General features: G+C 34.2%; 1 protein-coding gene across 2 annotated transcripts; it reads left to right on the top strand.

Annotated features, from left to right (window-relative positions):
- Window positions 1-950: 950 nt before the first annotated feature.
- On the top strand, window positions 951-26,888 carry LOC129270979 (dystrophin-like). Of its 2 annotated transcripts, none has more exons than XM_064106995.1 (18): window positions 951-1,031; window positions 5,592-5,686; window positions 9,236-9,297; window positions 10,099-10,173; window positions 10,549-10,753; window positions 11,269-11,354; window positions 12,220-12,299; window positions 13,052-13,126; window positions 14,147-14,255; window positions 14,975-15,141; window positions 16,367-16,497; window positions 17,605-17,661; window positions 18,215-18,385; window positions 19,619-19,841; window positions 20,649-21,822; window positions 22,589-22,651; window positions 23,957-24,049; window positions 25,299-26,888. In XM_064106995.1, exons 2-18 carry the CDS (start codon window positions 5,631-5,633, stop codon window positions 25,310-25,312), a joined length of 2,841 nt encoding a protein of 946 aa, XP_063963065.1. In that variant the 5' UTR covers window positions 951-1,031; window positions 5,592-5,630; the 3' UTR covers window positions 25,313-26,888. The 2 variants fall into 2 exon arrangements, with proteins under 2 accessions (XP_063963065.1, XP_063963066.1); XM_064106996.1 differs by having other exon boundaries at window positions 960-1,031; window positions 5,597-5,686.

Below are 26,888 nucleotides of genomic sequence, written 5' to 3'. Positions count from 1 at the left end.
TAAACAATGCCATCGTATCCTTTATTTCCTTACATAATAATAATATACACATTCACAAATCAATATAAAAAATATGCAAAAATGAAAGGTTGATCCCTTCTCATTTTATGAAATGTTTTTTTTTCTCAGTACAGTGTGAAACAAGATTTGATGCCTCCCTGAACAGGTGGAATTGCCATATGTAGCATACATTGAGTCAATGATGCGCTTCCTTTTAGTAAAATCTACAAACTAAAGAGAAACGATTTTACCATTCAGAATTATCATGAGCTAATTTCTAAAATTTTGTTTATCCCGGCTTTTATCAGACTCACAGACTTCTATACCGGTATACACCATATATTAATTTTTGATGAATTTTTTTAAATCAAAATCATGAAATTTATGTCCTTGTAGGCTGCACTTTTTTTGGTCATGAGAAAAGATTTCAATTCTTTGTTTTTACAATTTCCTTTTTATTTAATAACAACTTTTTTTTAATAATTATCACATTATTCATATTTTTGTGGCGGGGGTGCAGTGGGCAAAATTCATTTCTTACTTTTAATTTTTGTTTTAAATTTTAATAGTCTTGATTGATCATTCAGATCAAAACATATACGACATATTACATAACCTGACATAATTACCTCTAAATTACCTCCCAAAATAACACAATGTTGAGCAAAAGCATACCGTATATATAGTCACGGTTATACATTCAAAAGTTATATATGAACATTTACAGTTACAAAAGATTCATTCTAAGAATTAGAAACTGGGTTCATACCTAGGCTAATAAATACAGAATATAACATAAAACGAGTTTGCAGCTAAGCAATTGAATCAAATAAAACTGAATGAGTGAGTATTAATCTTTTTTTTTTTCTAAATCGATACCGGTTAGAACAGACGATATCCCAGAACCCGTACCGTTCATTTACCGGTGCCGGTACCGTACTAGCTTTTGCGGCATATAGCGCATCGGACTAGGACTCGGAGCGAAATTTTGAATTGTAAATGAATGAATGAATCGCCATTATTCGAAAGAGGTATTTATAAAAATTGAGTGTATGATCTGCTACTTGTACTTCCTCTCATCACCGCATTGTATTTTCAGTAAATATTCTTGTGCAATTGTATAATTGTTAAAAAAAATTGTCGCCCTATTCTATTATGACTATGATTATCCCTGGCCTAATAATCAAATGAAATATTGTACGGTCCCACATGCTTAATTTTTTGTACGTTGATATGATCTTCATTGGATCTATTAAAATCAAAAAATAAAAGTCAGACTAATACTAATAGGCCCATGGCCATATTATAAGGTCGGGTTTGATTTAAACTCTGGTCGACAGTTGTGGTATAACTATGGCCAGCCAATTGACTGCCCCCCCCCCCCCTGTGAAGTTCACTTCAACTGTTCAAGTTCTATTACGTATTAGTATTCTATTACGTTAGCTTGAGAAGTTGAGACTTGAGTAAAAATCATTGATTTACTAACGTATGCTTACTCTCAACGAAGCCAAGGATTCTATTGCATTAATCTACACATACCACCAGAAAACCTCAAACTTTCGCCCCCAAGATTTCTACTTTACTTCTAAAAAAAAATCTAATTAAATAGGTTCAGTGGACCGAATCTATTGTTCTCTGGTTGAAACGGGTAAACAAGTAGTCAAACTTCAAAGAATTGTGACTGGCAGTGTAATTACCACTAAATCAATTGATTTGAGTAATAATTTGAGAATAAAGAAAATAAGCCATTTGTGAATTCCATAAGGGAACATGATTTCCATTGAACATGTACCCACAACACAAATAAATGATCCTTTGTGAGATGGTATCATATGAAAATCTGCATTTTGTAAAAAATATGTGGTATTTTTTTGCGTAATTGGTCTCAAAAGTTGTGAAAGACTTCAAAGAAAAAAATGATAAAACTATGCAGCGATATCACCATGTGTTTCAGTATTGTCATGCAACATGTTGAAGGAGGGAGGTGATTTTGGCCCCCAGTATTTGTGGGGTTAAAAAGAACACCAAAAATGTCATTGTTAATCTAGGTTGAAATTGAAATTTGTATTCAATTTTGAAAGATTGATATGACTAAAAGATGTTATGATATTCAAATTTTGCCAAAAACATCTAAGCAGTAGAAGGTAAATTCATAAAACCAAGTTACAAAGTAGGTATGTGCGAATACGGGCGCATCGCGAGCGCTGGTTTTGGCTGCACGGTTTTCGCACGGGTTTCGCTGCAAGTGGCATCGCCTCTGTCTGGGAGGCTCATCTAAAATGGGGTTGCATGCGCACATAGTTGATGCAATCTCGTGCCTTGATACAGACAGTTGAAAATGTGCTCTTTCTGTACATATAAGTTTCAATGTGGATACTCGCCTGTGAAGTGTGGATATCGGAGCTTGAAAGTTCATCAAATTTTTGGATGCGCAAATGATCGAAATTTTTTAATGGTAAGTAGAACTACGATCCAATTATGTATCTCAATTGTTATAGAATATATTCAAATCAACAAAAAAATTAAAATTAAAAGATTCTATCGTTGAGCTGTCCAGATATAAGAGAAGCGAGCTACCCTTGTCACAGCCGGTCTCTCGGCAGTCGAGCTGCCCGATGCGGTGGGCTCCCGTCCGTCTTTCGGCAGTCGAGCTACCGGTACCCGATGCGGAGGGCTTGGTGACGGGAGCGGTCGATAGTGAGTCGTTCATGCTGGATTGAACTGGATCTAAATTGTTTACTTGATAATAATTGTGCCTTTTTCTGAAAATGTCTGTCATTATACCGTAGATTGTTATACTGATATTGATTGAAATATATACATTTTGTCACAAAAACATTCTTTCCTCCTAAGGTTATAGAGTCAACATGTTTTACTTTGATTGTTCAATCATGTTTTATCATTTGGAAACTGGATTCTTTTGGAAGTGGAATATTAATGTTGACTTATTAAATTAAAATGCAAAATCTATAGTGTTTCTTTTTTTTCTTTTGTAGAAAAAAAATATATTTTGAAACTTTTCAATCATGTTTCATTATTTTGAGACTGAATTTGCTTTTGAAAGGGGAATATCATAAATGTTGACTTTTTAATTAAAATGCAAAAATTGTTAATTTTTCAGTTTCTTTTTTTATATATTTTTTAAAGTTTCTTTTTTAAATTATTGTATTGTTTACTTTTTCATTTTTGGGGGGTCATATACTCATATTTCATTATTAGGAGACTGGATTTGCTTTTGAAAGGAGAATATCTTAAATGTTGATTTTTTTTATTAAAATGCACGAACTAGATGTTGTTTATTTTTTTGTTGTAATTTTTTTCACTCTTGTATTAAAGAAAATACATGAAAACTCAGAGGAAAGAATATTTCATTTCCAGATGGGTCTAAGTCATGTATTTATGTTTTCTTTATTATCAATTTTAGTATTTATTTTTTTATTCACTTTTCTTTTTTTAGGGGCGCAGGTGGGGTTTTTGTTTTGAATTGGAAAATGGGGATGGGATTGGTACAAGTTTTTGTGTCACTTTTGTTTCTCTTGTTTTTAGTGCTTGTTTGGAGCTTTGATGTCTGTTTTGTTGTTGTTTAGAGCTTTGTTATATATTTTTCCTGGTTGTTTTTTGTTTTGTTTTGAAAGAAATAGACCACTCTTTTCCTTTTCTTTTGGCTTCGACTAATAATTTGAATTTATTTATTTTTCTTTAAAAAGAGAGCTCAAACAGGGCCTTAGTAATACAATGTATGTATACAAATATAAGACATTGACAACTGATAGAATATATTAAAACTTAATTTTCGTCCTTCTTGATACTTGAAATAAATTGCATACAATTCTACATACATATTTTACACTCAGCTGCTCATTCCTTCTAAAAAAATGTAATCACATGTCCATTGTCTCTCAAATCAAAAGCTACATATTATACATGTATAACAAATTGTTGAAACAATAGAATACATAAGGAATTGGTGAAACAATCAAAATCATCAGAAAAAAGCACACATATTTTTATTTGGTCATACAAAGTACAAAAGAAAATGTTTTATATGTAAAAAAGGACCCCCGTACATACACATATACAAAATTACAATACTAAGTTGAAAAAGAGCTTGTAATTTATATCAGAAAAACAAAGAAATACATTAGAAATTACAATAACAATACTTTAGACAAATTCATTTAGGAAATTATCTACATGATGCTGTCTTGATGCCAACTAAATTATATGAATTATCTATCATAATCACCTTCATTTGGCAAAAAAAGAGGCGAGTAATTGTGATTTTGTCTTATTTGCATAATTAATTATAATTAATTAGAAGAAATTATTTTACACATAATAAGAAAAATTACAAGATGAATTGATATACATCAATTGAGCATTCTCTCACCTTTCCATTGATACCTAAATTACTTCATAGGACTCAAAAACAAAGAAGTTAGAACCTGTTGAAGACTTGGGTTCAAAATGGTCACAAAATGGTCACAAAAATGGGTTCTGTACTCCATTGACTTTACATTAAGACAATGACCACAAATTTGGATGAATATGCGCAACTTAAACTGGAATAACTTTTTAATTTCTTGATGAAAATTAAAGTTCTTGGTATCATTTTAAAGGTCTTTTTAAGAGCTTTCAAGTGATACCAAATTTATTCATATTTGATGATTTTCATTTTTTTTGTCACATACCTATACAAAGGGGTCGGATACAAAAAAACTTTACATCTGACCCCCTTTTAACTTGAATTCCTGGACTAGTGGTGAGCTACATTTTCTGGTGTATAAACTAACACACCAAGCTTGCTTTGCATCTGATTTGGGGGAAATTTATCTACTTTTGTTTTGCTTGTAAAAAAAAAGTGTATGTGAAAAAGGGTTCGGATGTACATTTTAAAGTGCCTGCTTTTAATATATTTGGTAGAAGAAAAATAACTAACTTATTTTCTAGAAACCTGATGTAATAACAACTTGGACATTATCCAACTTTGATAATTTCAAAGCTTATATCAGGTTTAAAAATCATTGCAAACTTGAGCTTTTAACATAAGTAATATTGTATCTTGTTGCTTTGGCAAGTTTAATGCCGTTCCAAAATGAATTTGTTTGAAATTATTTCTTTCAGATTCATACATTTCACTGTCTTAGCTTTCAAGTGATACCTAATTTGTTCTGTTTGTAGGATTTTGAAATTTTGACCATGGATAAGGCTTAGTATTTTCTGGAACAGGCCAAAAGAAACATCTCAATGTTTGGCGAAAGTCCACAAAAGAATTATCAAAGTTTGAGTTTTTCAATATCACACTGTCATACATAAGCATCTTCCCCATATGTCTTGGAATATGAATTTTATAAATCATTATTTTCTTAGAAAGTTGAAAATGATATTGGGGGTGATCATGTTAATCATTATCTGATACCATGAAAATATATTGTTTCATATTTCACCATGTACCAATAGAAAACAGCAATGTATAGAATTGATAGTACATGACATAGGGGGGAGCTGCTTGCATGTGATAAACAAAATTACATGTAACAAATGGGCAACTTTTATTTATTCACATAATCATATATTGTATATTTTATTAGTACAGATAGACAGGGAAATGTAGATCAGTACTAGAAAAAATGGAGAACCAATGGAGTAAAAGTGAAACAAGCAATGGAATTCCATATTACATCAAGTAAGTATGATTGTTTCTTCTAAAACTCATTAGGGCATTGTATTTATAAGTGAAGTTGCTGCATTAATTTATGCCGTTAGAGTGGGATTCAAAGGCACTGTGAATCTTTCACTACAATTTCTCCATGCTTTCATTTATTAGAAATTTATTGTAAGGATTAAAGATAAATACAAGTTGCGGTAACGATCGCAAGATGAGTTCGAACAAAATCCAATAAACTTACCACCCAAGTGTTTGTATGTATAAATAAAAATACATGTATATGCCAAGTGGCTCTGGAAAAAAAGTGTAATTGCGGAGAAATTAGTAAAATTAGCACAGAATTCCATCAAATGTCAGGTATTTTTCCAAGCAATATTCATACACACATATATAGTCCAGGATAGGCCCCATAGAAACTTGACCAAACCTTGTTTTTTTATATATACAATATTTTTTGATGGTTTCTTGTCAATTCGAGGGTGCTGATTACGAATCTGGATGATGCCACTCGCGTAACCTTGAGCATTTTCCGCAAATTGGCAAAATCCAATATGGCCGCCAAAATATGCAAATTACCCATGAAAATCCTAAAATTGTCCGCACATTGGCTATGAAATGCATGAAATCGTGTGGCAGGAGTGAAATACTCACTGAAAAAATAATTTTTGACAAAATATTTATTTTCCTGATATTCAAAATGGCCGCCATAGGCCCTTGTATACTCTATTATGTACATTATGAATAGGGAAAACTAATTTTCACAAAAATGAGCACTAAACCGCAAAAAATCGCGATGTATGAACAAAGTAATATATGCAAATCATCATTACTAACGAGATATATCATTTATTATGTCATGTATGGGAACATTGCTGTATTTTTATATCTAAAATAGCCGCCACTGGCCCAAAGAGTATTATGTACAATGGCAATGGCCGGGGCCAAAAAAATGACAAGGGTGAGCACTAAAACGCATATTATTAAGATATAAACGACTGACTAAAAACATCATTGTTAATATGCCATTTATGTGATAAATGCTGTATTTTGAAATTCAAAATGGCCGCCATAGGCCCTATATTTATCATGTACAATGCGAATGGAGAAACTAATTTTCACACGAGTAAGAAACATAAAATGCATGTAATTGTGATCTACGAGTAAAATATCGTCTGACAACATGTTTTATAGCAAGACATATCATTTATTTTGTCATGCATGAGATAAATGCTGTATTATGAAATTCAAAATGGTCCCTATAGGTCCTAACAGTATTATCTACAATGTGAATGGGGACATATAATTTTGTAAGAATTTGGATTTGCTTGATTATATGACATCCATATGTTGTATGAGTAAAATTTTAATTGAAAACATACATTTATTTTTTTATTATAGCATTTCTTCTGCCATATAGGTGATAAATACTGAATTTTGACATTCAAAATAACCTCTACAAGCCCTAACTAAATTATGTAACATGCGAATAGGGAAACTAATTTTCACAAGAGTGAGAATCATTAAATGCATATAACTGTGATGTACGAGTAAAAATATTGTCTTAAACATGATTTCTAAATAGATACATCACATATTGGTCGTGGAGGTAATAAATGCTGTACTTTGAAATCCAAAATGGCTGCCATAGGTCCTTAAAGTATTGTGTACATTGTAACATGGGACATATAATTTTGACAGAATTTGGCTTTGCTTGACTCTAAATATTGCATATAATTCTGAATTGTGATGTAAGGGTGAAATATTGTCTAAAACCATGGTTTCTAACGAGATATATCATAATGTTGTGTAATTAAGGTGATAAATGCTGCATTTTTAAATTGAAAATGGCCACCATATAGGCCCTTATCGTATACTATACAATTTGGGTGGAGACAAATAATGTTCACAAACAGGGCATATGGCAGCCATTTTGAATGTTGAAATACAGTATTTATCACCTAAATTACATAAGATATGATATATTTTGTTATAAATCATGTTTTCAGACAATATTTCACTCATACATCACCATTTGGCCAAGCAAATCCAAATTCTGTTGAAATAGTTTGTTCCCATTCACATTGTGCATAATACCGTAAGGGCCTGTAGCGGCAATTTTGACTTTCCAATAACAGTATTTATCACCTAACTGGCAGAATAAATAATATATCTTAATAGAAATTATGCTTTCAGACAATATTTTACTCATAGATCACTATTACGTGCATTTATGGTGCTCACTCCTGTGAATATTGGTTTCCCACTTTGCATTGTACATAGTACTGTTGATGTCTATGGCGGCCATTTTGAAAGTAAAAATACAGTATTTAACACAAACTTGAAACCTGAATGATATATTTTGTTAGAAAATACGTTTTTAGACAGTATCCCATTAATTTATCACATATATATGCATCTTAGTGCTCACTCTTGTGATTTCTTTGCTCCTCTTTCTCATTGTGCATAATATTTTTAGGGCCTTTGGCAGCCATTTTAAATATCAAAATACAACATCCATCACATACATGGCATATTAATAATATATTTCGTTAACAATTATGTTTTTAGTCAGTATTCCACTCGTTTTACCTTAATACTTTGCATTTTACTGATCACTCTTGTGAATTTTTTGGCCCCCATTGCCATTGTACGCAATACTGTTTGGGCCAGTGGCGGCTTTTTTAGATATCAAAATACAGCAATGTTCCCATATATGACATAATAAATGATATATCTCGTTAGTAATGATGATTTGCATATATTACTTCATTCATACATCGCGATTTTTGCAGTTTAGGGCTCATTTTTGTGAAAAATTAGTTTTCCCTTTTCATATTGTACATAATAGAGTATACAAGGGCCTATGGCGGCCATTTTGAATATCAGGAAAATAAATATTTTGTCAAAAATTATTTTTTCAGAGAGTATTTCACTCCTGCCACACGATTTCATGCATTTCATAGCCAATGTGCGGACAATTTTAGGATTTTCATGGGTAATTTGCATATTTTGGCGGCCATATTGGATTTTGCCAATTTGCGGAAAATGCTCAAGGTTACACGAGTGGCATCATCCAGATTTGCAATCAGCACCCTCGAATTGACAAGAAACCATCAAAAAATATTGTATATATAAAAAAAACAAGGTTATGCCTCTTCTATCCTGGACTAATATGCTTTTCAGTGTTAGTGATCAGAATTATCGGTTTTTAGCTAAGATTTCATGATTTCACAAAGATAAGTTTACATTAATGTACCAGATCTAGATATATGATATTATGGTGACAACTAACCTTGATTTAAAAGACTTTCTCATGAAATATTTGATTGCTCAAACTACCTTCTTTTACCTTTAACAATGATGAAATATGTGAAAGACATGGCTCAGAATGTTGATGTTGTGCCTTGATCTATCCACGTTACCATAACAAACCTTGTGTATTTTTGCTCTCTCAAAGAATCTTTACAGAATTTATACATTCAAATCCAGATTCCTTTAGTATTAGAGCTTCTGAATAATGTTCTTTCCCCCATACTATGTGTATGTCTTATCTCCCTTTTTATATAGCCATTACAGTGAGGTCACGCAATGGGATCACCCAGATCTTGTGTCGGCCATGTCCAGTTTGAGTAAGTATATTTGTTTGTTTTAATTAGGATGTGAGACTTAAAAAAACAAAATCAAAACCTCAAACCATCAATTTTATAGCTATTGTAATTTAGTTTCATTCTCCATCATTGGATTCTCTAATTTTCTGCAAATTGTACATTGTTCTTTAGGGGGTTCATCTGTATTGTCCTTTGATAATCATCTACCTACATGTACACATATATGACTTTCTCATGCCTACTATTTTTATGCTTTCAAACGTCGAATTTTTGAAATTGCGCTTGAAAGTTTACAGTGCCGTTTTAGCATTATTGATGTTGAACAATGGAATGTTTCACAATTATTTAACTGTGACTAAATGTCGCATTTAAATTCCAGTTGCGTGTGGTATAAAACGTGTCACTGCATTGGTCAGATGTTGCTCTGTGGACATATGCTTTCTGGATATTAATAAATGAGATTGCATGTCAAATATGTGCACGCCAGCTTTAAGCATGACTCTAAGTAGGGGCGGATCCAGGATTTTTCAAATGGGGGGAGGCACATTTTCCCACGGAAAAAATTGACAAGCAAAAAAAAAAAAAAGGTCTTCACTTTCAAAAGGGGAGGCACACTCCTGTTTTAACAGCATTTTTACATTACAAATTTTTAAAATTGTGCCTCTCAAAGGGGGGGGGGGTGGCATGGGCCGGCTTTGCCCCCTCCTGGATCCGCCAGTGCTCTAAGTCACACTTCTGCTGTTTGTGAAACACCCTACAGGAATCACTTTGATATTATGTGTTATCTATGTTTGTTAATGTTTTAATTGTATGCATGTTTAGGCAAAATGGACAACATTCAGTTTGGTGCATACAGAACTGCTGCTAAGCTTAGAATGCTACAAAAAGTATTGCACAGTGAGTATTAGTAAAATGTCTTCTTTCTCTCTTTTCTAATGAATTCATTGTATACGGTACTTTCTTTGAAATTTCCGTGCATTGATATTTCATGGTTATAATAACAAGTCCCAGTGCAAAATGAAATTTAAGGAATTTCGATGTTGAATTTTGACTGTGTCATTGGTTGCTTAATGTTACCAGGTGGGCTTTTCACAAAGCTGTTTTGAAGTTACAAGTGACTTCACAAACGATTGGTGACCCTTTCCATCACTTTAATCAACACCTATGAGAATCATATTCTAGAAGATAGGCTCAACAGTTGCTCATAAAGTTGTGTATAATTATGAACAGTGTTATATGAAATGACATTGTGTTATCTATTATATTCCCCAGTGGATGTGGTTAACTTGATCACTGTAAGGATGGCTTTTGAGCTCCATGGATACAGTCGCCATAACGACAGCGTCATGGATGCCGTCCAGCTCTACAACATCATCAATGAGATGTACCACATGACCAAGGTCCGTGGACGGAGCACGCTTAGATTGAATCGATGCAGTGATCTGCTTCTTAACTGGCTACTTAATTTATTTGATGTGTAAGATCACTTTCCTGAGCATTATTCTTCCCGCAGATAAGTAGGCCTATATAGTCATCCTTGAATTGTATTGATCAAAATCATGCCGATATTTGGTTCATTTAATCTATTTATAGAAATACAAGAGATCCATTGGAATGCAATATATTATTTATAATTATTACTGGATACTTATGGAATTTTCAAAGGGCCCTTGGATTTACAAAGACCATTAAGTTAGCTTATAAGATAACTTTCTGTGTAGAGTTTGTACTTTCGAAAGTAAAGTTTTATTTCATAATTGGGATATCATCACATGAACGTTACTTCTCTTGCTATTGTTTTTGTTTACTTCTTGCAAATCAAAATCTATATAATTGGAAACTATTTCTTGAAAAGCTAGAACACTTGGTTATCCTTTTTTTTCTAAGCAACTTCATATGAATACATATAAGTGTTTTATGACCTGAAATATAATGTTTTGAAAACAGCACACTGTCTGAGTGACACTCCTTGTCATGTCTGTTGTATTCTAGCCAAAGGACAGGTTGTATAAGAGTTCTACCTGTCAAGTTGGGAATTGCGATCATTTGTTCTGCAAGGATAACAGATAAATACAGATGTAAGTATTATATGTATGGTAGTTTTTAAGTGGGGAATTACTGTCATATGTTCTGGATAGGTAACAGATAAATACAGGTGGGTGTTTCATAAAGCTGTTCGTAAGATAAGAACGACTGGTGATCCTTTCTTTTGGTAAATGCTATACACCATAGGCGATGGTTTAGCGCGTAAGAAAGGATCACCAGTCGTAACTTACGAACAGCTTTATGAAACGGCCCCCCAATGTAAGATTTGAACTGTAGTTTTCAAAGACTGAAATAAAACTCAAATGCAATATTGTCTATGAGGTAAACTGCAAGTTTGTAAGCAATGAAATACCCATACAATGATATGAATTAGGCTCATGTATTGCTTTTAAAAGTATTATTACAGTAAACAGACTTCTGAAATATTAACTAAAAATCTAAGGCTTTTATTATTAAAAAATTGTCAACCTTGATATTTATTTATCTTATACAGGTAGTATTTGTACATGAAATATGCATTGCTAAAGCAGATTTTTCTCCAGGGCTAAAATAGACCAGCCAATAATGACCCATTCCTTGAAACTCATTATCCATTTAAAAAATCCTAATATTCTTTGTTGGATGTAATCCCTGGTGATCAAAATATAAGATTTTAGTAGCTTATAACAGTAGCTTGTAACATATCAATGATACTTAGGTATAACTAAACGTCTTTACAGTTGTTATGGAAAAGGATTGTTCTTGTTGACCGGCAAGTAGAGCAAATCATCAATGTGGGTTTTAATTGTAAAGTACTTATTATAGCAAATTATTTTTGCTCCCGTATGGTTTTCTTTGGTCTGTCACTGTTTTATTATCATAAAGTCTGCTCCCCTTCTAATCTTTTATCTGTGATAGATTTCCAAGACCTCCTTGCTAATAGAATAGGCAGTATCACTCGTAAGATGATGTCAGAATTCATGCATGACGTTACTCAGGTAAGATCTGTTCTGAGTAATAAAATCTGTTTTAGGAGATTTATACTACTGAAGAAAAAAAAATGGTTTCAACAAATTGTGGAAACAAAGTTTTTATGATGTTGTTGACTGTAAGTCAAATCACATTGGACAGCCGAGAGGTTTTTGTCGAAAGTTGGTGGATCGGGACAGCAGATCGTCCGCATATTCGGACCGGACGAAAAATTGCAAATGTGTCGTTTGTCAAGAGTCCAGGACGACACTGCTGTTTCGCTTCAACAATTCTTATGACAAAGGCTGTTTTGCTATTGAAGGGCTTTGGACAAAAGATTTTCTGCGTTATAGAAAGCGTCTGCATAGTAATTGCAAAAATGCTGTAGGAAACATTATTGTTCAGTAACCACATCAGCAAATGCATTGATTTTCACCTTTTATTATTTCTTTTTCTCCATTTGAAACATTTGACATGGCTATATATGGTTCAGAGTGGTCATCTTTTCTTTGATTTCTATATTTGTTCCTGCAAATAAATTATTACTTAGTGGTGTCAACTTTTTCTCTGTTTAATGTGTTTCTCTTTTGCTATATCTCTTTCTATTCATCACTTAAGTTTCAACTGCTGCCAACCTTCTCGAATAATCAACTTCACAGATATTATATTTCCTGCGAATATTATGTAAAATAATGTCAACTTTAGGTAATTTTTCATTTGAATTCTAAATTTCCTTTGACGTATCACTCCAAATGTTGCCAATATTCTTCCTGTTTTACAGATAACCAATTTGATGGGTGAGAGTGGAACGTTTGGGAAAGGTGTAGGAGCATCAGTGGAAGACTGCTTCCAGTCGGTAATTCTACTTGTGTCTTCGTTTTTGCCAAGTTTCAGTTCAGATTGTCAATGTCCTTACATCTCTGGGGCCCGTCTTACAAAGAGTTGCGATTGATCCGATCAATCGCAACTATTGAAAGCCAGCAAAGTCAACATATAAAATGCATGTTTGTTAGAAAGATTTCTAGATATGAATGTATATCCATAAATTCATTGATTTCTTGACAATTTGGTGTGTTCTCCTTTGTTTTACAATGGACATTTTGCAAATTTCCTGTAGAAAAAAATTGTGGCACTGATGGATTTCCATAGAGTTACGATTGATTGGATCAATCGCAACTCTTTGAAAGATGGGGCCCTGGGGAACGTTTCATAAATGTTATCAGCACTGATAAGTAATCAATCCCCGACAATTACTGTAGTTACAGTTACACACCCGTGCTGGTCAACCAATCAATAGCAAAGATAAATTACAAATATTAATGGAACGCCCTACAGCAGTTGAGGTTTAGTCCAAGAAAACTAACCCCTCTGAGACTTGCTTGAATTGTTTATTTATATCCACGTGTCTTTGTCATATTTATGACATTGCTTTTAAATTATAAAATTATAATAATCCCATCTGCAGCCAAAAAGCATGTGAGAGGCTCACCTGATATATTTAAAGAAGTATGTAAACTGTTAAAAAAATGTAACCTGTATGCAAATTGGATTTGGAGAATTGCAATTCATTTAAACCAGGATACGGTGGCATAAATTTACCATTCTTGTAACATTACCATCCAATGGTAACTACCATGGTAACGTAATTTTACAGTCAATCAAAATCAAGTTTTGGATGGTAGGTACCATAATGGCAAAGTGGAAATGATCATAAGTCTTTATGAAATAGAGACCTAGGTTCACCTGAGTATTTTGCTATCAGTTCCTAAAAAATTATTTTCTTATATATTCTAAATTCAAATGTGATTTGATACTGCTCTGGTCTCAAATGTTATTTGATCCATTACTTGTTTTTTTTTTCTTCTCTTTTTGACAGGCTTTGGGACCAACCATTTCTCAGGATGATTTCTACCAGTGGTTGATGTCTGAACCACAGACCTTAGTCTGGCTTCCAACTCTACATAGGTTCTCAGCTGCAGAAAAAAGTAAGCTCTTCATGCAAAAACAAAAAAATATGCACAGTATTCTGATTTTAGATACTGATGTTGAATATTTACCAGTGTATAGTCATAAAAAGGGCCTGAATTCTAATGAATAGATTCTTAATATGATTTTCAAATATGTTCAGTGTATGTTGGTCTTGTTAGTCATGTTTTTTCCTTAGACTTTCCTTAACATTGATATACTTTGTGTTTCACTCTTTTCTCTTCTTTTCAAAATATCTTTTGTTGATCTGTCTTCCTTTAAACATTTCTTTTTGCTGTACATGTACTCTAATCAATATTTTGTTCTTCCCTTCCTTTTGATTTCTCTGACCTGCATTGCAAGAGGTTTAAAGTAACCATTAGAGAATCCACTGTATTTTTTAAAGCTCAGTAAAAATATGTGCAAATAAACACACATTACACAAGTGTGCGTATGCACACCTACATCTTTTTGTATAAGGGGATCAATTCATGGCATGCTCAGAAAATTTAGGTGTGGTTTAGACTTCTTTTGAGAATGTTGGCTTATAATTCTTTGGCTTAGAATTTTTATGGCGCCGATTCTACTCTGGTTAGTGTTCAGACACTTTACAAGTAATTTTAAAAGTTATTATAGAACAGAAACGTTTTGTTTCAGAAATTAAAATTAAGAAAAAATTATTTCCTTGTCTCTTAGCACTCATTGTACCTCCTTTGTCTCCCTTTCTCTAATATCACAGTGAAGCACGAGGTCAAGTGTTCTGTTTGTAAGATGTATCCTATCATTGGACTTCGCTACCAGTGCCTCAAGTGTTTCAACTTTGACCTCTGCCAGAATTGCTTTTTCACCCGTAGGTCGTCCAAACATCACAAGCAGAGCCACCCGATGCAGGAGTACTGCCTCTCGGTATATCATATTCTCATGTTGTTTAATTTGTATTAATGTTCACTTTAAGAAATATGCAAAAACCTTACACATTAACCCCTTAAACAAGGCTCCACACTAACCTTTTTCTTGGTGGCCCGATCGGTCCACCAAAATCATTAATTTGATATTTTTGGTGGCCCACAAAGCAAATTTAGTTAAACAAAGAAAAACATTACAATTTATAAAAACTTTGGTTGCCCCACCGGGCCACCAAGTGTTTGCTTTTACAGAATTTTGGTGGCCCGACTCTCATTTTTGGTCCCCCGGGCCACCAGGCCACTGCTAATGTCGAGCCCTGCCTTATACCACCCCCCAAAAAAAAAAAAATTCATTGTTGTAGATCTATACACTTATCACCCACAGAGTTAACACTTACAGAGGGAAAGTGCACTTCATTGTAGATACACTTAACACCCACAGAGTTAACGCTTAACACCTACAGAGTGAAATACACTTCATTGTTTTAGATACAAGAAGTGGATAGGTATACAGGTGGACAAAAAAAGCTTTGCTTTGTTAAGACACAAAAGGTCAGGATAGAGTGTTAATTGGCAGGAAGTACAATGAAAATAGAGGATAAAAGAATAAAAATGAATGTTGCTTGAGCATGTGGGGAGAAACATAGGATATGGAATTATATTATTGTCTGTTCAAGACAAATGAGCAGTTCAACTTAAAATGCTGTTTACTCAATTTGAACCATATCCCATATCCAATAGAAATTAGGTCCATAACACTCATGTCTCACATTTATATGTATTTTGATCATGCAAAGACAATAAAATGGGGGTTAAATTATGTCAGGGCAATGTAATTTGCATATTCCCATTTAAAATATGATTAGTGAATTTAAATTTCTGCATTTTTTATCCTTGTTTTTAATAAATATCCATTTTATTTAAATCAAAATTGAAATTATGGAATAACTTACTAACTTCCAAACTGGTCAGATATGATCAGAATATTAATTAAAAAAATTTAAACAAAACAAAACAAAATGCAGATCCTAATCTTAAAGACAATTAATGCACATTGTTTCTGGCATGTGGGAAAAGGGTAATTTCCATTTGCAGTTTGAAAATTTAAGCACAAATTAGATTTGTAACTAAAATAATCACTATTTCCCCATTAGAACTGTATATTTCTTGCCTGTTGACTGTTTATTCATCAATTTATTCTCTTTTTATTTTATATAATTTTGCAGAGTAAATCAAAGGAGGATGTCCGTGCCTTTACAAAGACTGTGCGCAATAATTTGAGTAAGAAACATGGCCGCCGTATCAAGAAGAAATATCGCTTTATAGAGGATGGTTGGGAATCTGATGACAAAGCAAGGTAAAAGAAAACTAAATCTATTTAAACTGTTTTGTAATAAGAAATGTGGTCTCACTGGCATTTGAATACTTCACAAATTTACTGAGAATATATAAACAAAATAATTATAACAAAATTTGCTTTCTACTAGTTTGCTTGAAATCAGTAGGTTTTTTTTTTCTTCTGGAAAGAGGGGGGTTGAGGTGTATGTGGAGACAAGGCAACTTTTCTGTAGGGCATATTTCTTTATTACATTGAACTTTGAAAATTATAAAAAAAGATTAAAAAGGGCACAAAAATAGTCAAGGCCAATGAGAGGGGCATTGAGGCTAATCAACGACATTGAAATATATTTATACTATATTGGATGGCTCAGAATGGAATACCAGAAATATTACTAGTTTGGGAAAATATTGGCCCTAATGAGTGGAATATTTCTTGTATTTCATGAAATAAAGCCATCCAGTATAATTATTATCATCTATTCATCTATCCCACCCCTCCCCCCAAAAGAAGGAGAAATTTGATTTAGCAAGTCGTATCACTATCACATTATTATGGCATTATCAGTCACTTCATAGGATCAATTTTGGTCGTTCAACATGCAACTTTCAGGTAGCTCATTATGACGTCATGGAGCGTAATTGTGATCTATGCTATGCATCACATTGCTTTCATTGTTGTACGTGTTGTATATTTGGCGCATGCGCACTAGACTGTTGAATATGGCCTCATACTCAATGACAAATTTTGTACAGGAGGCTATGGGATATTCGTCGGATTTCAGTCTTATTTAGGGATAGGTTCTAATACTGCAGGGCAATTGATGCAGACCAATATATGCGTTTTTACTGTATCACTAAAACACTCTTTATTTCATTTTTTCTTCTTTTTCCCATCCACAGTGTTCATTTATGGAATATCAGTATAACATTTTTTTGGACAGTATATGATTGAATATCAACACAATTTTTGTCACAAAACTGTGCATTTATAATAATAATCCATGACATGTCATACCTATCATGAATATCAACAGACATTCAAAGTGTAACATTTCTAACATTTGAAAATGTTCAAAATTTATAACAATTTCTGATGTATTTTATGTTTGTTCTTTCTTTCTAGTGATAACCAAGATGCTGAATTAGAGACCCATGTTAGGCTCAGTCAAATGTCAGAGAGGTAGGATGAAGTCAATTATTATTTTTGTAAATAGATAATTGTTTATTGTTTCATGCCAGTATGGTAGATTGAATGGTAGCACAATCTAGCAAATAATCTGTTTCATAATAGTAGGAAAAAAAAGCATGTAGAAGAATATATAAGGTTATAAGGCATTATGACATCACATCACTGTGAGTACATTTCTTTTATTTTATGGAGTTGGACATTAATCATTTTTTCATTTTTCACTTGACAATGAGAAGAAAATATTTCATATGATAAGAAACAAAAGAAATATTGAGTGGATGACATCATCAGTCTCCTTACTTGCATACCAACCAGGATGTACTTAAAACTGTTTTGTGAAATTAAGCGAAACTTCAAAATGTCATAACTTTCTTATTTTACATCCGATTTTGATGAAATTTTCAGTGTTATGCTTGTTGGATTTTTCTCTTTTTTATTCAAATCAATTTTTTGTTGGGGTGGACTTGACCTTAAATGCATTTAGAAATTAGAATGCATGTTTTGCATACCCTGTACCAGTATTGCCACTGTCATATTTGAATAGGCTGAAAGCAGTGGAAGCCCAACAACCTCCAGGGTTACATCGTTCTACTAGTCTACCACCCTCTATCAAGTCCGCTAGGCCATCTATCGGTACAACAACCACTGATGAGAGTAGATATCAAGAGCGACGAGTGCTGGAGAATCTTATAGATGAATTAGAAAGAGAGAATGAGTATGTGGACAAGTATTATCGTTATTTAAAAAAAAATCCAAGAAATCCTCAGAAAATTAGTTTTGCCCAGTTAATTATGGGACCGGCTGCCTTTGTGCAGCACCAGGTTAAAGTAGCTCTATCCGATGTATCGTTGAATGCCCAACAGGTTAGCCTCAACTCCCATCTTTCAATGCTTTCGGTGTGATGTGAACTCCCGACCTCCCGGTTGTGAGACTTATGCTCTACCAACTGAGCCAACACACCAGTCTGATTAGAACTGATAATAAAAAATGAATTGCAAATGAAAAAAACTGAATTCTTTTCACCCTCATATTGACTTGTTTGCTCCAAGAATTTTCAATAGTGCACTGTGCGTAATTGGATTTTACAAATCTATGTGTTTTCTCCACTTATTACTCTGTACACAGCATATTTGCCGCTCTCTTTAATGGTATATTATAATAATAACTTTATTTAATAATAATGATAATTAGTATTAATTATCTTATTTCATCTTCAGGGTCCCCTATTATAATGACTTGTTATAATAACAAATGCACAATATCTATAACAAATTTGCCATAGAAGGATTTCAGTAGCTTTTAACAGTTATTGTAAATTTGTTATTGTAAGAAGTTTTTTTGAATGTACCCCAGCTCTTATTTGCATGTCACCCATGTTGAGGATATTACTGTTTTGTGAAATTATTGTAGAATATCTAGCATAATCTTTTATATCCAATATTAGTTTGCTGACTTGATATTTCTCTTTCTATTGATTTCATTGGACTTGCTGTTCGTATTGAATTGGCCCTTAACCTTAATTTAACTGGGCTATTTCAGACCAGGATATACGGGGGGGGGGGGTCAATTTGACCCCTCCTTCAGATCTTGGCCGCTGATTGTGTAATCACCGCAAAAATTTGCACGCGCGTAGATTGGGAACCGCATAAACGGGCATCGCAAATTTGGTCTCAAAAGATACGCAAGACTTGAAAGTAAAAAGTCAGTGAGCGGCGTGGTAACAAAATTTCACATGTGACAACATTTGTTGAGGGGGGTCAAATTGACCCCCTCCAGTTAAATAAAGGTTAAGGTTTAATTAATTCTGCCAAACTCTTGAGATTTTTTCCCCAAATCCCAAGATGAAAGGAATGAACAAATGAATGGAATTCATTTTTAGCATGTTATCTTCATAAACCCCTCAAAATGGTTTAATAACACTTTTTCCACTCTCTCATCATTTTTAAAGTGAGCTTATGGATGATCTCGAACGTTTAGGCCTGCATGTCCAAGACTCCACCTCATCATCAACTGAGACGTACTCAGAACCAAGGGAACGTGAACCATCTCCACATGACCGAACAAGACTAGTGGAGCAGCGAAATGAAGTCTTCGCTCGCTATGAAGTCCTGGAAGAACATAACAAGAAATTAGAGGAGCAGCTAAAAAACTTCAGAACCATGATACATAGGGTAAGCGTACTTGTAATTTCTCTATTTTTCTTTAGTTTTTTTGGGGAATTTTTATTAAGCGCACTTAATATTTGCTGTAATAAATTCTCCTATTCAGTATTAAATCTTTACAAGATGAGAAATGAGATGTGCAGCTCTGTGGATTTGATTTAAATTATGTTGTGCCAATTAGCAACTTCATTTAAAGTAAATTATTGAACCCTGAACCCAGATGTGTAGCCATGCAGCTGAAGTTATGATTATTATGTTGTAATTATTGCAAAAACAATCAGTTTTTGTCCAACCTTCAAATTTTTTATTCAAATGTATTTCAAATTGAATTAATAAAAATTAATATTATTTTTCTTTTACATAGCTTTGAGAAAATTACATACACATCTTTTTGGCCATTCTCAACAAAATTTTGAATGGATTTCCTACTTTTCCAGAATATCACTAGTTCATCAAACATGTTTTTGTGCAACTTTAAGCAGAGGTTTATTTGTTGGATTCCCACAGTGGCTTTGCGTCCTTTGCGTCAATCCTCACTTTGCCACTTTCCACTCTGGTGTTTAAATGGTTACCCCATGTGATACAAAAGCCTGTAGTATGCCTAGCAATTGAGTTTTGAAACTCTTGTTGGAATGCCCCCCACCGGGAATGGAGAAAGTGCATACAAATTGTGTGAGCAAGCAAGGATCAGATGACCAGGTTAATAATATATCTGTAAAGCGCTTTTTATAGAGATGTCATTTCAATTTATTAAGTGGTATTCATAAAAGAGGAATATTATTATTTGAAATGATCTTCCTACTCTCCCATTGACAGAAGGAGACAAGCCAAGGAAGGTCTGATCACTCACCAAGATCTGCATCCCTCAACCACAGTCCTTCATACCCTCCAAGCAACACCAACTTCCACCATCAAGGATCCATGAACCACACGTCCAATCACAGTTCAGGATACCAGGCCAGTAGCGGGTATGACCGGACGGGCGAGCGACTGCCCCCCTATGGACAATCCCACCCCGCCCTTGACACCATCGCGGACCTTTCATCAGGGTCGTCTGGTGCATCGGCGGTTAGACCACGGTTTGTCATGATGGGGAAGGACTACCCAGATGGGCATGGAGACCCTGGACTTGGTCCTCAACCCCTGTATACTAGTCAAGCACTCCCAGTGGGGGTAGGTAAACATGTTAATGGGCATGGTTATGGTCAGGGAAATGTGAGTAGAGCTTTTCATCAGCATCGAATGACTGATCTGTCAAAGGTTGCGACTGGGAGCTTTCGGTTGCTGCCACCTGCTCCACCTTACCCTGGGAATATGGATTCTTCTGTCTTAGCTCCACCGGTGGTTACTCATGCTCGACAGACTTCAGCACCAGCTCCGCTTCAGGGTAGTGGAGATGGTGCACACAGTTTTTATGGTTTACAGAGTGATGCATCACCGGTGCATCAAGCTAGTGTGGGTGGTGTGTACCCTTTCGGGAGTCAGAGTGCTATTGCCCCGCACCATGACAACAGCCAAGGCTATCAGACCAGTTTATCGCATTCCGCAGACATTCCATTCAGTAGCCAACATCCTTCTCGCCTAGAACAGTCCCATCATGTCGGATTCCAAATCGACCAATCACATCCGTCTGGGCTTCAAACGGACCAATCACATGCATCCCGATTTCAAATGGATCAATCACATGCATCAAGATTTCAAACTGACCAATCGCATCTATCTGGATTTCAAACGGACCAATCACACCCATCCAGGTTTCAAAACAACCAATCAATCCCTGCTGCATTTCAAATGAACAAGTCGCGTGCCTTAGAGAGCGTGTTGGATCTGGAGCGTTTCCTGCCCAACATCAACGACCAATCGACGGTTCACTTTCCAACGACAGGTGTATCCATGGCTTACCCATCGGAGGAAGCTGAATTGGATGAGTTGATTCAGAGAATGACTGATGCTTTCCCTCTCCATGACAGCCCCTCTCCTCCTCCTCCAGGTGGGTATTTAGATTGGTTGTCATGACAAAATATTTAGATGCACCAGATATAACTTCCATAAAAAAGCATCAATTTATTTAAATGAAACATTGAATTACATCTTATTCAAAATAATTCAAAATTGTAAACACTGACCTGCCAACTGTCCTGATTTTATCAGGACGTCCTGAATTCTAAAATTCCATTTGAGAAAAAAAAAGTAGAAAAAACTGCCATTCATGTCCCCAAGTCATTAACACATCCTTAAAAAGCCCAGTCCTTTTTAAAGTTGTAATGAAATTATGGCAAAATAATAATCTTGGCCTAAAGAAAAAGTCATATCAGTGTAAACATCCTCTTCAATGGGGAGGTTCTTCTTTTTATTTGGCAACCAGTCAATCCGAGTATTTTTGCCATAGTGAGAAACCGCATTGATAGTCTTACTCTTGCCTTGAAAACGGAGGGTCGTGTGTTCGAATCCCACTGTGGTCTAGCGTCCTTTGGCAAGGCGTCAATCCACACTTGCCACTCTCGACCCAGGTGCTAAATGGGTACCCGGTAGGATGTGAAGCCTATGTAGTATGCCTAGAAATTGAGTCTTGGAGCTCTTGTTGGAATGATCCCCAGGGAGTGGAGAAGTGCATACATTGTATACAGACATGCAAGGATCCGATGACTGGGGTAATAATATGCTGTAAAGCGCTTTGGGCCATTATGGGAAAAGCGCTATATAAAAAATAGCTATTAATTAAGGTGAATGCTTTCTTTTTTTTTCTCAAAATTCAGCTGAACCACATGTGCCTGTCATGACAATGGAAGAATTCCTTCTACCAAGACCAAGGAGATCAAGTATGTACTCTATTGCTGGTTGTATTGTGGAGTCTGTTTCATAACACTTGTTGTAATAACAAATTTACAATAACAGTTAAAAGCTACTGAAATCCTTTAATCTGATTGGCTGATAGTAACTTTGTGATAGAAATTGCGCATTTGTTATTGTAGCAATTCTTTCTGAAACAGGACCCTGAAGTCTGATTTAACTTAGCGTAGGCCATGATCTAACTCGGTGTTAAAGGTATGGCAAGCCAAAAATGTCAAATTTCTGTTTACATTGTATGTTTCATATCTTTACTTGGCTCTTTCCTCATGTGTTGATTATGAATACGTGGGGGCGTCTTGGTCTAGTGGTTCTTACTCTTGCCATTCAAATAGAGGGTTGTGGATTCAAATTCTAGCCATGGCGTGTTTTCCTTCAGCAAGAAATTTATCCACACTGTGTTACTCTCAACCCAGGTAAGGTGAATGGGTACCTGGCAGGATTATTTTCTTGCATTCACGGAGCGCTGGTGATGATAGCTCGAGCTAAAGCCTGGGTAATAATAGTAAGTGTTTTGTATCCTCAGGCAAAAAGCACTATATAAATTCCAGCTATTATTATTATTGTTATTATTATGAATAGAACTATTTCAGTTAAGTAATTCTCAGTCACATATGAATGATTTGAGTGTCCAATGAGCTGGCAAATTGAACTTGTACTATTAGAGATACCTGTTTCAATTGGCTATCCATAGTTAACCAAATTTTTGGACCAGAGTGTAAATTAAACCCAACTTCAGAATACGGGCTTGTATCTTTATATTTGGGACTTCGGAATAACAAGTTTGTTTGGGCCATTTGTATTGCTTTATATCATGTGAAATCAGGATTTGGCATGCAGAGAGTTGAGACATAGAAAATTACTTTTTCATTTAAAACAATAGGTAATATTGTATTTTTATCTTGTTACATTGAATATGCATTTCTTTATTTCTTCAGATTACCAACTGCTATGTGTTTACAATACGACTGTTGAGGAATGTTAATTTAAGTAGTGATTTAAAAAAAAAATATATATATATATTTTGTATTCTTACATACTATGTTTGTAACATCAAACTTCAGTAAATTGAAAATGTGGTAATAAACCCTGCCTAGGAAAACAAGAAATTTAGAGGAAAAAAAAGGAAAGGAATTCAAGAAAAAAGCCATGATATAGACAAAATAAAACACAGAAAGGAATGAAAAGAGGGTATATGAATATTCCTGGAATTTTATCTCATAAAATAATCCCTTTTATTTTTATGTTGCATGTATGTATTTAATTTCCTTTATTAGGAGGAAGTAGGCGAGGGAGTGGTGACCTATTTTCAGCTGCTAATCGGATTGGAGAAGCAATGTCAACGCTTGTTACAAGAGTTAGTGTTGAAGGTAAGTCATTCATTTACATTTGCCACTCTCCACCCAGGTGGGGAGTTCAATTCAATAAATTTAAAAAGTCAATTTTGGTGTCTTTCAGTTTATTCTATAATAAATGAAATAAAGTAGTACAAGGCATAATAATGCAGGGCTTAAATGAATTGTGAGTTGAGTTCTCGAGACTACATAACCAGCTCTTTTGTGTATTTTGTTCAAGGTATTGAAAATTCCTGCTAATCCGGCTAATGATGGCGGTCAGTGATCAGACACTGTTGAAGAAGCAATTCTTTGAATGCAGCTGAGAGCACTGACATTGGAAGTGTCACTTCTCTCGGGAGAGTTTCATAAAAAGTTTGTCAGTGATTATTGTTATAAGCTACTGCGAATACTTCCATCTCATTGGCTGAGAGCAAGTTAGCCATTGAAAATCACTGACAAAACTTCCTATGAAACACTCCCCAGGGTGATATTAGAGTGCCTTGGATTTATATTAGTGCCATGTAAATTATTATTTTAAAAATATTTCAATATCATAGCCAGATGTAATTTGATTGATGGGAAATTTTTAAAAGCATTACTATTGGAATGTTCATTGTAAGTTGGCAAACTCTAGTTATTTGACGAAACATCTTGATTTGTGATGATTCCTAAACTTTCTTTATATATATTTCATGACTAGACTTTTTAGATTTATAAATTTTAGAGGATGAAAACCTTTTGAAATACATGGCTTTATTTTAGTAAGACACACCCATATCAGACATGCCAACCGTTTCCTTTTTAGAGTATTTGTTCCTCTTTTTTGCTATAAATACACCAATACTTTTTTTGTATGATTTGTTACTTTCGTTTTAAATTTCTGATCATGGTGTATGTATTATACACAGCGCATTAGCACCGGTCCAACAGTCCCAGACCGGCAAAATCACTGTCAGGCCAGTAACTTGTTGCATGAAAAGAACAAGTAAATTCTTGCCTACGAGCACATATTTAAGAGGGTGAATTATCAAGTTTACAAGTAAAGTCGTTTTACATGTTTTTTCACCGATCTCACTACAACAGGCTGGCGATTGTTACGTTGAGACAAATTTTTGAAAATACTCTTTTTTGTCAAAAAAATACTCTTTTTTTTCCTTATAAGAATACTTTTTTTGGTTGTAGGTTGGCAGGTCTGCTATATTCTCTTCAAAGGACTAGAAGAGTGTTTTCTGCTCTTCCAATACATATTTATAGCTCTTTTGTTCTTTTCTTTTGTTTTCAGGAGCACAAGGCTAGCAGTTTCACTCTACGTAATGGATTAAAAAAAAGCAAAGTCACATTCTCTAGGCATCTGGAAATGGAAAACCATATTTGTTTAGTAGTCTTTCTGGGTCAAAGAGATGAAGCTTTCCTGCTTTCCATAAATACGTTGAATCTCATTATAAGATAATGATAATGGAAAAATCAAGATAACAATTCTTCAAAAGCCGTTTTCAGTATTACTTTGTAGTCGACATACCTAACTTGCCTCACTTTATGAGTAACCTGTATTTCACATGTCTACCTTTACATTTTTCACCTTGAGCATATTTGTCCATGAATTGTGCTGCCTCAAATGTATTTAATTTTATATTTTACAAATTTTTGTTCCGATGGTAACTAATATTTATTTAAATGTATATTGTATTGTTATTTTGATGGTGTTAGAAATCATATAGGAATATTTCAGGGCTCTTTTGAGCATTTGGGGGACTCGTTTTGATTTTCCAGGGCTCTTGAGTATTTTGGAGGCAAAACTGCCCTCGGGCCCCCCTTATGAGTTTTTTCCTGATTCTAAAAATTAAATGGTCAGTACTCCCTTGTAAGATATGAACGTTATCTGTTACTCCAGTTGAATTCACATTACGTGCATTTAACCTTTATCAAAGCTTTAGATGTTTATCACGATCAATACAAAAGGTTATGTTGCAAAAATCTGGACCCCGTCTTACAAAGATTTACGATTGACCCAATCAATGGTAACTCTTTTGAAATCCGTCAGTGTCATAATTTTTTCTACAGGAAATTTGCAAAATGTCCTTTGTAAACAAAGGAGAACACACCAAATTGTCAAGAAATCAATGAAGTTATGGATATACATTCATATCTAGAATTTTTTTTGAACAAAATGCATTTTAAATGTTGACTTTGCTGGTTTTCCATAGTTGCGATTGATCGTATCAATGGCAACTCTTAGTAAGACAGGCCCCTGGTTGATGAATTTTCATGTTTAGTGAGGTGGTTATCTATGTTCTACCATATATTAATAATTATGTAGGTGGTATACAGCAAATTTTTAAACAATTGCCTTTTTGTATTGAAATAAACAGAGGATATTGTGGGGTTTTTTTTCACAAGAATAGAAATTTCTTGTAATATCAAGAGTCATGATTACTGTTTATTTGACAATTTTATTTTTTCCCCGTAAAAGGAGGAAATGTGGCTTTATTTCATCATAGAACAGTAGGTGAAATTTCCTTATTTCATGATGGATGTGGATGTTTAATTTGTCATCATGAACAAGTAGTCACTCGACAGTTTTTATAGTGTAAACCAGGGGCCAGTTTAAAATGATTAATCAAACAGTTTTTTTTTGTATCATTGATTAATCATTATACTTTTTTCAGTGATTCAGTCGTAAAAATCAACCCCTTTAGCAATTGCTAAGCGTTGCGGATGATAATGAATCAATTCAATTGTGTTACAGGGCCAAAGTGTTTTAAATGTGCTACTTGCTTCATTTAATTTCCATTGCTTCGTCAAATAACTGGTCAAAATACTTGACTGAATGCGTATGAGTTTGTTTGAAAAATAAAGTGAAAGAAATCACTCA

The sequence above is a fragment of the Lytechinus pictus genome, chromosome 11 (assembly GCF_037042905.1).
Source record: "Lytechinus pictus isolate F3 Inbred chromosome 11, Lp3.0, whole genome shotgun sequence".
Lineage (NCBI taxonomy): Eukaryota > Metazoa > Echinodermata > Echinoidea > Temnopleuroida > Toxopneustidae > Lytechinus > Lytechinus pictus.
This window is presented reverse-complemented; position numbering and strand designations above follow the sequence as displayed.

Coding starts and splice junctions, on each gene's coding strand:
- LOC129270979 (XM_064106995.1), top strand. CDS start 5,631: ATGGAGAACCAATGGAGTAAAAGTGAAACAAGCAATGGAATTCCATAT. Junction 16,498..17,604: donor GAATCTGATGACAAAGCAAG/GTAAAAGAAAAC, acceptor CTTTCTTTCTAG/TGATAACCAAGATGCTGAAT. Junction 19,842..20,648: donor TCAGAACCATGATACATAGG/GTAAGCGTACTT, acceptor TCCCATTGACAG/AAGGAGACAAGCCAAGGAAG.